This window comes from Loxodonta africana, chromosome 19, assembly GCF_030014295.1.
Source record: "Loxodonta africana isolate mLoxAfr1 chromosome 19, mLoxAfr1.hap2, whole genome shotgun sequence".
Classification (NCBI taxonomy): domain Eukaryota; kingdom Metazoa; phylum Chordata; class Mammalia; order Proboscidea; family Elephantidae; genus Loxodonta; species Loxodonta africana.
Genome location: NC_087360.1, coordinates 39,361,446 through 39,376,461, shown reverse-complemented (window position 1 = coordinate 39,376,461; position 15,016 = coordinate 39,361,446). Strand labels below are relative to the sequence as shown.

The window sequence follows — 15,016 nt, the reverse complement described above, 5'->3', positions numbered from 1 at the left end:
TGCTTGGTAAAGTGAGGGTCAGAGAAAAATTGGAAGACCGTCAATGAGATGGATTAACACAGTGGCTGCAGCAGTGGGCTCAGACAGCAGTGAATGTGAGGATGACACATGACCGGGCAGTGTTTGCTTCTGTTGTACGTAAGTCAGAACCGACTGGACGTTACCTAACAACAGCAACAACATGTGTTTTTCCTTAAGTAGTTACTTCAGATAATATGTGTCTTAGTCATTTAGCGCTGCCATAACAGAAATACCACAAATCGGTGGCTTTAACAAATAAATTCACTTTCTCACAGTTCAGGAGGCTAGAAGCCCGAATTCAGGGGAAGGCTTTCTCTATCTGTCAGTTCTGGGGAAGGTCCTTGTCTGTTTTGAGCTGCTGTTCTTGGGCAATGATCATTCGGCTTGGCAATTCTCTCCACCCTACTCTGCTTCTTGTTTGTTTGTTTAATCTCTTTTATATCACAAAGGAAATTGACTTAAGACACATCCTGCACTAAAACTATCTTGTTACTGCAACAACAACAAAAAAAGCCCATTCCCATATGGGATTACAGCCACCACTGGGGTTAGGATTTACAACACATGTTTTGGGAGACACAATTCAATCTCTAGCAGTATTTGTAGATATTTTTCTGCGTCTTTGGTTGTCTAAAGTTCTTTTACTTTTTCATAATAATATCTAGGTTAGATGCATGAATCTGAGGGAGTCTTCTTCAGATGTATAGGTCAATTCCAGTTCTGATTATCTTTCCTTACAAAGTACTTGATTATTTCTTTATCAGCATTTGTTGGTTTTGCTTTGTCCTTGGAATATAGGAAACTCAAGAGAGTGTGTGTAGGGATGTTTTTTGTTGTTGTTTTGGTTTGGTTTTGGTAAATCTTCTTGGGACTGGGTGTGGTGTCTCCCTACCATCCATTTCTTCTCCCTCTTTCCTTAGGAGCCCTGTTTTTATTCAGGGAACCACATCTCCAACATGTTTTGGTACAATCAGAAAAATGGACATATGCATATGTGTGTGGGTGTCTTTTTTAAGCCACTCCACTTAGCCCTGAGATTTTTAATGATCTCTTTTCTCTTATGGGACCTTTTTGTTAGCTACTGTCAAGCCAGTTCTGACTCACGATGACCCCATGCACAACGGAATGAAATGTTGCCAAGTTCTGTGTCATCACCATGATCAGTTGTAGATCAGACCATTGTTACCGATAGGGTTTTTACCAACTGATTTTCAGAAGTAAATTGCTAGGCCTTTCTTCCTAGTCCATCTTAGACTAGAAACTCTGCTGAAGTCTGTTCAGCATCACAGCAACACGCAAGTCTCCACTGACAGACTGCACGTGAGGTGCACTGGCTGGGACTTGAGCCCTGGTCTCCCACATGGAAGGAGAGAATTGTAATACTGAACCACCAATGCCCTCTTTGGGATTGTCTTAGGCTGGGTTCTCTAGAGAAGCAAAACCAGTAAAGTGTATAAATATATATACAGAGAGATTTATATCAAGGAACGCCTCACGCAGTTGTAGAGGCTGGAACGTCCCAAGTCCGTGGATGAGGATAGAGCCTTCTCTCGATTCACGTAGCTGAAGGGACTGGTGAACCCAAGATCAGCAGGTTGGAGAGCAGGGCTCCCGCTCTCAGACTGTGAAGTTCAACGAATCCCAAGGTCTACAGATAAGCTTGTAGCTTAAGTCCCAAGAGCCAGACGTCAGACGAACAGGAGGTGGGATCCAGAGTGAGCAAAAAAGCCAGAATGTCTGCTTATATTCGGATGCAGGCCACACCTCCAAGGAAACCCTCTTTCAACTGATTGGCTACTCATAGCAGATTCAATCACGGGAGCGATCACATATAAATACTGAGAATCATGGCCCAGGCAAGTTGACACACAATCATCACAGGAATCTTAGTTTTCCCAAATTAATCCTGTACTGTGGAAAATGTATGTAGTTATGATCTGACTATGCTGTGGAAGCTATATGTTTGTATGATGTGACTTTATTTTGGTGGTTTATGTACATATAATCTTTTCTTTCTTTCCAGATTAGTTCTGAACTTTGGTGGCAGTGGCTTCCTGGCATTTTATAATTGTCAGATGTCTTGGAGCTCTTCCTCAGTGGTCACACCCAACTCTGACATCTTGTCTGAAAAGTTTCATCGAGGACAAGCCTTGGAAGCTCTGGGCCAGGCTCAGCCTGTCTGCTATATACTACTGGACCAAAGATACTTTTCAGGCTTAGGTATGACTGATGAGAAAAGGATGAGACTCACAGAGTTGTTTAATAGAAAAGTCACCTGTCTATGAGTCATAGGAGCCTCGGATGGTGCAAACGGTTAATGCATTTGGCTTCTAACCAAAAGGTTGGAGGTTCAAGTCCACCAGAGGTGCCTTGGAAGAAAGGCCTAGTGATCTACTTCTGAAAAATCAGCCATTGCAAACTCTATGAAGTGTTGTTCTACTCTTACACACATGGGGTCATCATGAGTTGGAATCAGCTTAACAGCAGCTGGTTGTGAGCTACTAGACCTGAGACCCAGCCCCAAGTGTACCCGTACTACTTGGCCTTAAGAAGATCACTTAATTGCTTTAGCTTCACTTTTTCACAGTTGGAATAAATAGTTTCCAACTTTTTTCTTGGCTTCAGGAAGCCCTGGTGGTGTAGTAGTTAAGAGCTACAGCTGCTAACCAAAAGTTTGGCAGTTCAAATCCACCAGGCTGTCCTTGGAAACCCTATGGGGCAGTTCTCCTCTGTCCTATAAGGTCGCTATGAGTCTTAACTGACTAGATGGCAACAGGTTTGGTTTTCTTTTGGTTTCCTGGCTTCAGAATTCTTATTCAGATTATATTATTAGTAGAAAACCTGTCTGACTGCCACATTAGAACATAACTTCCTAAAGGGCAGGGCCCTATCTCATGCCTCCTTTTGACCCTCACTACCAAGCACTGGCCTAGAAGTGTCTGCTAGGAATGGAAAGTAGTGAATTTGCTAATGGATACCACTCTTGGACAGATAGGGTTCCTGCTGGTCAAAGCACAGCTATGTCCCAGATCTACATCAGGATCTTATAACACGTAAGTAAAGAAACAGGCTCCCTCCCTCTGTTTAAGTGCCGTGAGCATGAAACAGCATTTTGACTGCTTCTGGGAGGTGGAGAGAAGAGCTGAGGAATTTGAAAAATATACAGGTTAATTAGATTAATTAGTCAGACTATAGAACAGGCCATTCTCTTTATCCACGCAGGGGAATAAGTGCAACCATAATTGGCAGCTAAAGCAATTAGGTGAGTTGATGATAATAAACTCACCTCCATATCCAAGGCATAATTTTGCCTGCTGCAGGCACAGCTCATCTCAACGGCTCACTAGACCTTGACCTTATATTTTCATGTTAAGACCACATAGCCCCTGTGCCCTGAGGAACAAAGAGGCTCCCATGGTGTCATTTCGTGCATATATAACAAGAGCTATGTACCGCATAATAACAAAATAATGACAGCCAGCATTTGTCAAGTGAGTCAAATGTGTTAGGTACATAGTTTCAGGCTTAGTGCTATTCTGTAGAGTTATTACTTATTGTTGATGTTGTTGGGTGCTATTGAGTTGATTCCAACTCATAGTGACCCCATGTGACAGAGAAGAACTGCCCCATAGGGTTTCCTTGGCTGTAATCTTTGTGGAAGCAGATCATCAGGTCTTTCTCCCGCAGAATGGCTGAGTAGGTTTGAACCACCACCCTTTCATTTAGCAGCTGAGTGCTTAACCATTGCATCAGGGCTAATCGCTAATTACTTATTAGCTTCCCCTTTATTCAGATGAGGAAACTGAAGTACAGGATGCAGTGCTAACAAGTGGTACAGCTGAGATATAAATTCAGGTAGTCAATGAATTTTAGAGATAAATTTTGTGTAACCATGAGTGTGATTATAAAGTTCTTAGAAAGGATAATAACTTCATTCATCTATTCACTCTAGACATACTGAACGCTTGCCCTCTATAGAAGTGTCGCTGCTAAGCTCACCTTCCCTCCTTAAGGAGATCATTGTTTAACGGTACAGAAGACATGTACCCCATTAGCCATAATTTATAATTTATCACAAGCTAGATTGTAATAAATGCATAATAGAGAGGTTAAGGAAAAAGCACTGTTGGAATATTTTGAAGAGAGTGATTGATTCTAGTAGGAGGGATCAATGTTGGCTTCATAGAGAATAAGGCAGTAGAAAAATAATAAAATAATACTAAATGTTTTCCATATCTTAGGCATTATGCTTAATATTTTAAATAATAATAACAGCTAATATAGAGTACTCTCGATATACCAGCCACTGTACTCAGCATTTTTTTGTGAATTCCCATTTTACTACTTAAAACCAGATAAGCCATCCATATTTTACAGACAAGGAAAGGGAGGCTTAAAGAAGCTAAGGAACTTGCCAAGGACGCATAGCTAGAATCTTGTTGAGCTGAAATTCAAATCCTGCAGTCAGATTCCAGAGCGTTTTTTTATAACCACTTTACTATAACATGGGGTCTGAGTATTATTTCATCTTCACAACCACCTTAAAGGTAACTATTATTGAACCTATTTTACAGACTGGGGCGTTAACTCAGAGATTAAATGACTTGCCCAAGATCCCATAGTAAGTGGCCGAGCTGATTCCAGGGTTTTGCTAATACAATGCTCTGTTGCCATCATACACACTTGAGTTTATTAATCTTTTTGACTGGTTCCATTATGGTGTGTGTCCTTTTCCCTTTCTTTATTTCAGGAAACATCATTAAGAATGAAGTCTTGTACAGAGCGGGGATCCATCCCCTTTCTCTTGGTTCTCTTTTAAGCCCTTCGAGTCTTGAGTCCCTTGTGGATCATGTTGTGGAGTTCAGTACCAACTGGCTTCAGGACAAGTTCCAGGACAAACGGCAGCACACTCAGATCTACCAGAAGGAGCAGTGCCCTGTTGGGCACCAGATCATGAAGGATATGTTTGGGCCTCCAGGTGGATTCCAGAGGCTCACCTGGTGGTGCCCACAGTGCCAGCCCAGGCTGCCTCCAAAGGAGCCAGAGCAGCTCCAACTCTAAGGCACTTGGGACCCTTCTTCATGAAACCTGGCCCTTTAAAAGCCAAAGTGTCTAGAAAGGAGGGTGTGGGCAGGGATTGGGGCTGGGCACAAGATTTAGAGTGCAGGGTGAGTGAGAGGGCTGCCAGTATTGTTGATATTCATCTCACTGGAGTTATGGCTAAGGCAGAATTTTCATAGTGTTAGATTTTTTTTTTTTTTTTCAGTTTGGTTACTAACTCTGCCATTGTGAGAGATGAGAAACATCATGGTGATGGTTAAAGGAACAATCTCCCAGAACTATAATGGAGTAATGCAAATGAAAGCATATGGAAAACAGCTGTGCTTCCAGCATTGCTTTGCTTGCGTTTGAATGTTCTTCTTTCCCCTACAGAAATCCAAGGATGAGGATAGAGTAGCATAAGAGTAGTACACTGATTTAGCCACCTGCCTGGATCCTCTCCCATTGGATGGAGACATCAAGATAAGAGAAGGGGTGGAAGGAAAGGAGGACCAGGGAGCTTTCCTTGGTGTGCCTGGTGGGCTTTAGAAAAAAGCAACTTGTTTACTTCTTATGACAATATATTTGTGACTATGGATATGTTGCTCCTTGGAAAGCACATGGGACAGTTCTACTCTGTCCTGTAGGGTAGCTATGAGTTGGAATCAACTCAACAGCAACATGTTTTTTTTTTTGGTTTATGGATATGTCAGACAATTCTGGAATCAAAGGTTGTAGAGAAGCACTGTCAGATTCTGTTAGCTATAGCTAAATGAAACTAGGGCTAAAAAAAAGGGCAGTGACATGAAAATAAAGCTCTTTATTATTTTCTATTGTCTTTATTTGGCAGTAAAAGTTCTTAAACTGTAAATAACTGAGCTCTTCATGAAAATAAAGCTTGCAAAAATTGGCCTGAAGAATCCACTTAAAGAGGACATAGCAGGGATAGGAGGTGAAATGCAAACCTGTTTCTCTGATAATAGGTGTGTTACCGAACACAGTGGGTTCACTGCCTGTGCTCTTGTTAAGAATAACTAAGAGTCAAGAAGATTTAAAGCAGGCATAGTTTATTACTTCCAGCGAGCAAGGAGACAGGGAGATCGGTTTCAAAGCACTGTCTCTCTGAACAAAGGGCTGGAGGAGGTTTTATACCTGCGGCAAATGGAAAGTCATGCATATTCATTAAGTTCCTGGCAAGTGGCCTGTATGTTTATTGTGCGGCCAGGCTAGGAAATTAGCACAGAAGTAGCTGATGGATCCCTGCTTCTGAAATGGGCTCGGCTGCTGCAGCTGATGTAGGTACAGTGATTTTTAGTTCCTTGGCATGAGTCTTTTGGTTCCTTGACATGAGTTTCAGAGCTCGGGTTCAACTTCAGGTCACTGATTGTCTCACAGCACATGCGTGAGGGTCTGGTTTTAGCTGATTTGCCTGAAAGACATTTGCAAGCAGGGAGATTAGAAGGAAACGGGATGAGGGGTTTTGTAATCTTCACCTTAATCTGCTGTTTAAAGTTGTTTTGTAAAAATCCTTCACTGGCACAGCTTTCAGCTCAGGGCCTCCTGTTTCCTAATTGGTCTCAGGTATGCAACCCTGGCATGCTATCTGAGAGCTCAAGAGTAAGCACAGACTGTCCTTACCTCTGTTACCCTAGCCTCTGGCATGTAGATAATACTGATTTGTGTGAGTGAAATAGAAAATAGTGGCTGATATTTCTAGTTTTTCTTGTGCTCTTGTCTGTCTTAAGTCATTGAGAGTTGTCAACTGTGAGGAAAGCCATTTTATGCCAAACGTATTATCTGTATTAAGTGCTTATCATGTAAAGCACTTAGCTTAGTTCTTAGCGTATAATCTACAAAACAACCCATGAAGATCAGTACTCACTTTTATTATCCTTGTTTTATAGATAAGGAAACTAAGGTCTAGAAAGGTTAAGGAACTTGCTTAAAATCACACAGTTAACAAGAACCAGAGCCATGTGTTCCTTACCCATTACATACTCAATCTTGGGCTCCTGACAGCTGCATCACGGGAGTTGGCCAAGTCCAGGATGGTATCAGCCTGAAACATATAGGGCTGTGTCCCTCAGAGTAGCCAAGTTTCCTTTGATCCTTCAGCTCTCAAAATGTGATCCAAGGAGGAATAGTCATTCACAATGTCTCATAGAAAAGGAGTTCTGTGATCAAACAGGTTTGAGAAACACCCTCTTCTAGATGCTTTATCCCTCTCCTTGGAGTTTCACAGAACTCAAAAAGCTCTAAGAAATCCCAGAGTAAACCAAACTTGTTTAACTTTGTTCCACCCATTGTTTCTCAAACTTATTTTTTAACCATGAAGCCCATTTAACCTTTACTATTCCTTTTTATTCCTTAGAATACAGTGTAGAAAATGCTACTATAATCCATTAGGACCCCAAAATTTTGCAGTCATCAGTTGAATCCAGATGCTTCAGTCACTGTTCAGATGTGGTTCTTCCCCATGTTTTCTTTTTAGAATATTGCTGGAGGCCAGCATCAAAAGCTCCTTTTAATCACAACATTCTTCTGTCTAAATCCTTTATGCTTCCTTATTTCATCTAAATCCAGCCTGCTTTCCTCATACTTCCTTTGTGCCACATATTTACATATTTTCACAAAATAGTGCCTTAGACATCTCTTTTACTTGTTAACCTGTCAATTGTTTTGGCTTTAGGCAAAAGAGGGACTTTGGAGAAAATCTTCAACTCTTCATAGGCCATCTACCCTCCCCCCTTTTTTAAACTTAGTTTGTAAACCCCACTTCCAGACCAGGTTCCTTGAAAATGTTATTTGAGTAATAGATGGTTATTTGTATATAGAGGAATATATTTATGCACACAAATATGTAACACATGTATGTATGCATGTATATGTGTGTGCATACATATTTTTAATCCAAATTCACCTTTCTAACTTATCAGATGATGTAAGAGTAAAATGTCAAGCATGAGCTGGTGACAGAGATAGTGCCCAGACAGACCGTTTCCTCTAAGTCAATATCAGCTATCAATATAGTGGGTCCAGGATACAAAAGAAGATGGGATGGGAAAGCTCTACAGGCATGGGGAGAACTGGGCTCCACACCCTGCATGTGGGTCTATACCAGTTGAGAGTGGTAGAAAAGAAAAATGCTGTTGGAGTTGTTGAGACAAAATGTGATGAAACTAAATACAGCAGTTAAAGTGGAGAGGAAGAAAGATGCAAAGATCATCATAGTGATGGGGTCCATAGGTGTCAGCTAAGTAGATATGGAGACTATGGGAGAGAAGTAAAGAGCTGGAGATGACTCAGAAGCCTGGAACCTGAGATCCTAGAAAGGCCATTCCCTGAATGATACTGAAAACCAGGAGGGTGATGAGCCTGTTCTGTGGGGAAAGATGATCGGACCTCAGGTTGTCTGAACTTGAGGTGTCTGTGTACTGCCTGAACTGTGGGGACAAAATAATTAGAAAAATAGGCCCAGCAGGCCATAAACAGGCTAGGTGTAGAGGCACAGATGTGGGAGTTTTCCTAATAGGAAAAAAAACCCAGTGCTGTCGAGTCAATTCCAACTTATCGCGACCCTACAGGACATTCCTCATAGGAGTGATGGTCAATTAGATGCGGTTACAAGGGTAGTCATGTAGCATGAGGAAAGATGACGACCACAATGGAATCTTAAAGAAAGTCTTGTCTTTAAGGAACAAGAGAAAGAAAAGCTAGTCAGATAAAATCTTAAGGGGGGATAAAAAGAACGTCAAGTAGAAGTTGATAGTAATGTTGAATTATGCTAAGATAAAGGAGGAGAAAGATTGAGAAGAAGCCCTTTGAATTTGACAGCTGATTAAATTTGAGGTCATGATAACCTTCAGTGAGCATTTTGTGCAGAATGGTAGTCTAAAACCAAAAAACCCATTGCCGTTGAGTTGATTTTGACTCATAGCAACCCGTGTTGTTGTTGTTAGGTGCTGTTGAGTCAGTTCCGATTCATAGCGACCCTATGCACAACAATACGAAACACTGCCCGGTCCTGCGCCATCCTTACAATTGTTCTTATGCCTGAGTTCATTGTTGTAGCCACTGTGTCAGTCCACCTCATTGAGGGTCTTCCTCCTTTCCGCTGACCCTGTACTCTTCCAAGCATGATGTCTTTCTCCAGGGACTGATCCCTCCTGACAACATGTCCAAAGTATGAAAGACACAGTCTCGCCATCCTTGCTTCTAAGAAGCATTCTGGTTGTACTTCTTCTAAGACAGATTTGTTCGTTCTTTTGACAGTCCATGGTATATTCAATATACTTTGCCAGCACCACAATTCAGAGGCGTCAGTTCTTCATCGGTCTTCCTTATTCATTGTCCACCTTTCACATGCATAGGATGCAACTGAAAATACCATGGCTTGGGTCAGGCACACCTTAGTCTTCAAGGTGACATCTTTGCTTTTCAACACTTTAAAGAGGTCCTTTGCAGCAGATTTGCTCAATGCAATGCCTCTTTTGATTTCTTGACTGCTGCTTCCATGGCTGTTGATCGTGGATCCAAGTAAAATGAAATCCTTGACAACTCCATTCTTTTCTCCATTTATCAGGATGTTGCTTATTGGTCCAGTTGTGAGGATTTTTGTTTTCTTTATGCTGAGGTGCAATCCATACTGAAGGCTGTGGTCTTTGATCTTCATAAGTAAGTGCTTCAAGTCCTTTTCACTTTCAGCAAGCAAGGTTGTGTCATCTTCATAATGCAGGTTGTTAACAAGTGTTCCTCCAATCCTGATGCCCCATTCTTCTTCATATAGTCCAGCTTCTTGTATTATTTACTCAGCACACAGATTGAATAGGTATGGTGAAAGAATACGACTCTGACACACACCTTTCCTGACTTTAAACCAGTCAGTGTCCCCTTGTTCTGTCCGAACAGCTCCCTCTTGATCTATGTAAAGGCTCTTCATGAGCACAATTAAGTGTTCTGGAATTTCCATTCTTTGCAATGTTATCCATGATTTGTTATGATCCATACAGTCGAGTGCCTTTGCATAGTCAATAAAACACAGGTAAACATCCTTCTGATATTGTGTGGTTTCAGCCAGGATCCATCTGACATCAGCAATGATATCCCTGGTTCCACATCCTCTTCTGAAACCAGCCTGAATTTCTGTTGATATACTGCTGCAGATGCTTTTAAATGATCTTCAGCAAAATTTTGCTTGCATGTGATATTAATGATATTGTTCTATAATTTCCATGTTCAGTTGGATCACCTTTCTTGGGAATAGGTATAAATATGGATCTCAAAAAAAAAAAATTTTTTTTTTTTTTTTTACATCAGTCAGTTTGCCAGGAAGCTGTCTTCCGTATTTCTTGGCATAGACGAGTGAGCATCTCCAGTGCTGCATCTGTTTGTTGAAACATCTCAATTGATATTCCATCAGTTCCTGGAGCCTTGTTTTTCACCAATGCCTTCAGAGCAGCTTGGACTTCTTCCTTCAGTACCATCAGTTCCTGATCATATGCCACCTCTTGAAATGGTTGAGCATCGACTAATTCTTTTTGGTATAATGACTCTGTGTATTCTTTCCATCTTCTTTTGATGCTTCCTGCATCGTTTAATATTTTCCCCATAGCATCCTTCACTATTGTAATTCAAGGCTTGAATTTTTTCTTCAGTTCTTTCAGCTTGAGAAACGCTGGTCGTGTTCTTCCCTTTTGGTTTTCCATCTCCAGCTCTTTGCACATGTCATTACAATGCTTTACTTTGTCTTCTTGAGAGGCCCTTTGAAATCTTCTGTTCAGTTCTTTTACTTCATCAGTTCTTCCTTTTGCTTTAGCTGCTCGATGTTGGAGAGCAAGTTTCAGAGTCTCCTCTGACATCTATCTTGGTCTTTTCTTTCTTTCCTGTCTTTTCAGTGACCTCTTGCTTTCTTCATGTATGATACCATTGAAGTCATTCCACAACTCGTCTGGTCTTCGGTCACTAGTGTTCAATGTGTCAAATCTGTTCTTGATATGGTCTCTAAATTCAGGTGTGGTATACTCAAGGTCGTATTTTGGCTCTCATGGACTTGCTCTGATTTTCTTCAGTTTCAGCTTGAACCTGCATATGAGCAATTGATGGTCTGTTCCACAGTCGGTCCCTGGCCTTGTTCTGACTGATGATATTGAGCTTTTCCATCATCTCTTTCCACAGATGTAATCAGTTTGATTTCTTTGTGTTCCATCTGGTGAGGTCCATGTGTATAGTCGCTGTTTATGTTGGTGAAAGAAGGTATTTGCAATGAAGAAGTCGTTGGTCTTGCAAAATTCTATCATTTGATCTCCGGCATTGTTTCTGTCACCAAGGCCATATTTTCCAACTACTGATCCTTCTCGTTTGTTTCTAACTTTTGCATTGCAATGACCAGTAATTACCAATGCATCTTGATTACATGTTCTATCAATTTTAGACCGCAGCAGCTGATAAAAATCTTCTCTTTCTTCATCTTTGGCTCTAGTGGTTGGTGTGTAAATTTGAGTAATAGTCGTATTAACTGGTCTTCCTTGTAGGCGTATGGATATTATCCTGTCACTGACAGCATTGTACTTGAGGAAAGATCTTGAAATGTTCTTTTTGACAATGAATGCAACAGCATTCCTATTCAAGTTGTCATTCCCAGCATGTAGACTATATGATTGTCCGATTCAAAATGGCCAATACCACTCCATTTCAGCTCACTAATGCCTAAGATATTGATGTTTATGCATTCCATTTCATTTTTGATGATTTCTGATTTTCCTAGATTCATACTTCTTACATTCCAGGTTCTGATTTTTAATGGATGCTTGCAGCTGTTTCTTCTCGTTTTGAGTCATGCCACATCAGTAAATGAAGGTCCCAAAAGCTTTACTCCATCCACGTCATTAAGGTCAACTCTACTTTGAGGAGGCGGCTCTTCCCCACTCATCTTTTGAGTGCCTTCCAACCTGGGGGGCTCATCTTCCAGCACTATATCAGACAATGTTCTGCTGCTATTCATAAGATTTTCACTGGCTAATGTTTTTTAGAAGTAGACTGCCAGGTCCTTCTTTCTAGTCTGTCTTAGCTTGGAAGCTCAGCTGAAACCTGTCTTCCATGGGTGACCCTGCTGGTATCTGAATACCAGTGGCATAGTGTCCAGCATCACAGCAACATGCAAGCCCCCACAGTATGACAAACTGACAGACATGTGGGGGATAGCAACCTATAGGACAGAGTAAAAAGTCAGTCTAAAGGGACTAGTAACTGGATGGAAGGGGTGGAAGTGGAAGCAATGAGACTGGTTTACTCTTTCAGGAACTTTGGCCTTGAAGACAATGAGAGAAGGTCAAGGAGATTTATTTTTTAAAAGATGGATGAAATGTGAGGATGTGTACAAGATCAGTTAAGGGGAAAAGCCAGCAAAGAGAGATCACCAGCACCAGTGCTTGAAGACGACCAAGCTAGGGTGGGAAGAGAAATTTTACTGAAAATGTGGTCTTTTGAGGTACAAAAGAAGTGTGTGTGCGTGGGGGGCTTGGGGGGTGAGGTGTTATAACAACTATTATGGAAGTTTTAGAGTCTTTTAGGTTAAGAGCTTGGGTGCTAACAAAAAGGTCACAGTTCAAATTCACCAGCTGCTCCTTGGAAACCCTATGGGGCAGTTCTCCTTGACTTGATGGCAATAGGTTTGATTTTTAGGGTTAAAGGGAAGGTTGCAGAGCCATGCTGAGGGCCCACTGTAGTTGAATGTAGCTGTGCTCCATTTCCTGACCTTCTCCAGTAGTTTAGGATCAAAAACAAAATAGATGGCTAGATTAACCCACAGTTGCCAGTTGTCAGGGTGAGAATGGTGGAAGGCCAAGAGGGCAAAGGAGAATCCTTTTTACTATTTTGTAAATTACAGACATCAAAATATTCAAGCAATACAAATGTTTCTGGAGCAAAATGAATATATGAAGAACATCTTTCATGCCTACCTTATCCTCCGCCTTAGTAGAATTTCAGGTGCTTACTTGCTTTTAATTGCTCTAGGCACCCTGGAAGACTGGCTAGGACAAGAAGGGCTGACAGTTTGAGATGATAGGGAAGACTGGAGATTATGAAAGAATTTGAGAATAAAGGAGTGAGTTGTGGAATTGGTCAAGGATGAAAGATTGTGCTAAGAGAGGGATCACTACATTCAAGGTTTAAAGCAATTCAGGACAAAGGCTAAGATGGAGGTTTTCATTAAGTAAGGGGGGTGGGTATGGTATAGGGAATGAAGGTAGAAGGCCACGCTCCAATACTTACTAGCCACCTGACTTTAGTGGCCTACCTACATTCTGTAAAATGGGGATAATAATAGTTGTGTGAGTTGTTGTCGTTTATGTCAGAACTACATAGAATGGGTTCTGCACAGAAGAAATGGAGAAAGGGAAATGTGAACTGGATCAAAAAACACAGCTATCATCATGGCCCTCTACAACATTGAATTCATGATAACAGGAATACCCAAATTATACAGGCTTTCAGCAGAAAGGTTCAAGTTCTAAAAGGAGGTAGGGAAGGAATGGTATAATGGACTGAATGTGGGTCAGGAGTTGTAGAATGTGTAAAAAATGTGTAAGTTTTGCATTAGGAAAACAAAGATTTGTCTTATGACACTGAAGTTCTTGTTATATGTTAAAAATCTGTGTACTCTAATAAATAATCTTTTAGCTATGCTATAAACTAATCTTTAAAAGTAGCTGGGTAACTAGGTCCACTGAAACCAGAAAGGCTGATTTCATTATTCATTAACTTTCACTTAAACTTATTCCTCCAGAAAACAATTGAAGATTAATAAACATATCTTGTTTTCCAGATTAATGAATATATCCTGTTTTTAAAACTTTAGGGGTCTTATAACCAAGACTCACTGATCTTGTGATTGTCTTGTAACTGTTACGCAGTTACGTAAATGTCAATCAATCAAAAATTTTGTTCAAAAGCTCCCGATAACTTTGTATATAAGCACTTTAAGAACCTTGATTAGTTTAGGTCACTCATTTACTAGGTAAATGATGTGCTGCCCAACTTTAAAATTGTATATTAAGTCTGCATAGCAATCTATTAATGTTGTTCTGTATTGTTTATTTTCTGACAATGTTAGTAGGAAACAGCACTCATGGGGCGAGTACTTGTATTGTCCAGGGGCCTATTAAGTGTGAGGAGAGGTTTTGTTTAACAGGACTGCAAAAGAGGAGATGGGATACACAGAAGGTGAATCAAGGTTTAACAAAATAAGGAGAGGTGGAATACTTGTACTCAACACATTCTAGGGGAAAGATTTACTCATCCCATGAGTTGGATTTTCACGATAATTGACATTCTGAAAATTTTGGAATTTAATGTTAGGCTTCAGTGGTGCTAGCCATTCAATAAATATTTCTAAAATGCCTAAATGCTAGCATTTGGGAATACGAGGATAAACAAAACACCCTGCAGATGTGTAAATACTTAATACAGCTGAGTGTTATAAAGTATTTCAATTTTAAATGGGTTAATGGAAAAGTACTAAGTGAGGAAGGGGGAGAAATAGTGACTGCTTGTAATCTGGTGGTGTCTGAAGTTGCCTAACTTCAGGCGAAGGGGTGAGAATCAAGATCAGCACAAAGCTGATCCCTGTGAAGTGGAGGTCAGACATACCTCCACTCTCCTACTTTTTCACCTTTTCAGACACAAACTGTCCTCTGCACAGCACTTTCTACTTCTCTACTTCTCTACTAGGTATGGTAATTTAGTGCAGTGGCCACCCAGAACTCAAAGACCATACTCAGATTGTGGTTTATCAGGGAAGTAACAGGCTACAACTTAGAATCAGGATCAACTTGGAAGTAACAGGGTACAACTCAGGAGACAAGATACAGTCTTCAATCAAGACCCCACCCCCCAAAAAAAAAAAAAACAAAACCAAACCCTTTGCCGCTGAGTTGATTCCAACCCTATGGGACAG

The 15,016-nt window shown here is 40.8% G+C and overlaps 1 protein-coding gene across 1 annotated transcript in view; it reads left to right on the top strand.

Annotated features, from left to right (window-relative positions):
- The window catches only part of NEIL2 (nei like DNA glycosylase 2), a 39,712-nt gene extending 34,630 nt beyond the window's left edge, over positions 1–5,082 (top strand). The window contains exons 3-4 of the mRNA XM_064271933.1: positions 2,045–2,241; positions 4,772–5,082. Of these exons, the coding sequence (XP_064128003.1) occupies positions 2,045–2,241; positions 4,772–5,082 (508 nt within the window). The remainder of the gene's footprint in view (positions 1–2,044; positions 2,242–4,771) is intronic.
- The last annotated feature ends 9,934 nt before the right edge of the window (positions 5,083–15,016 follow it).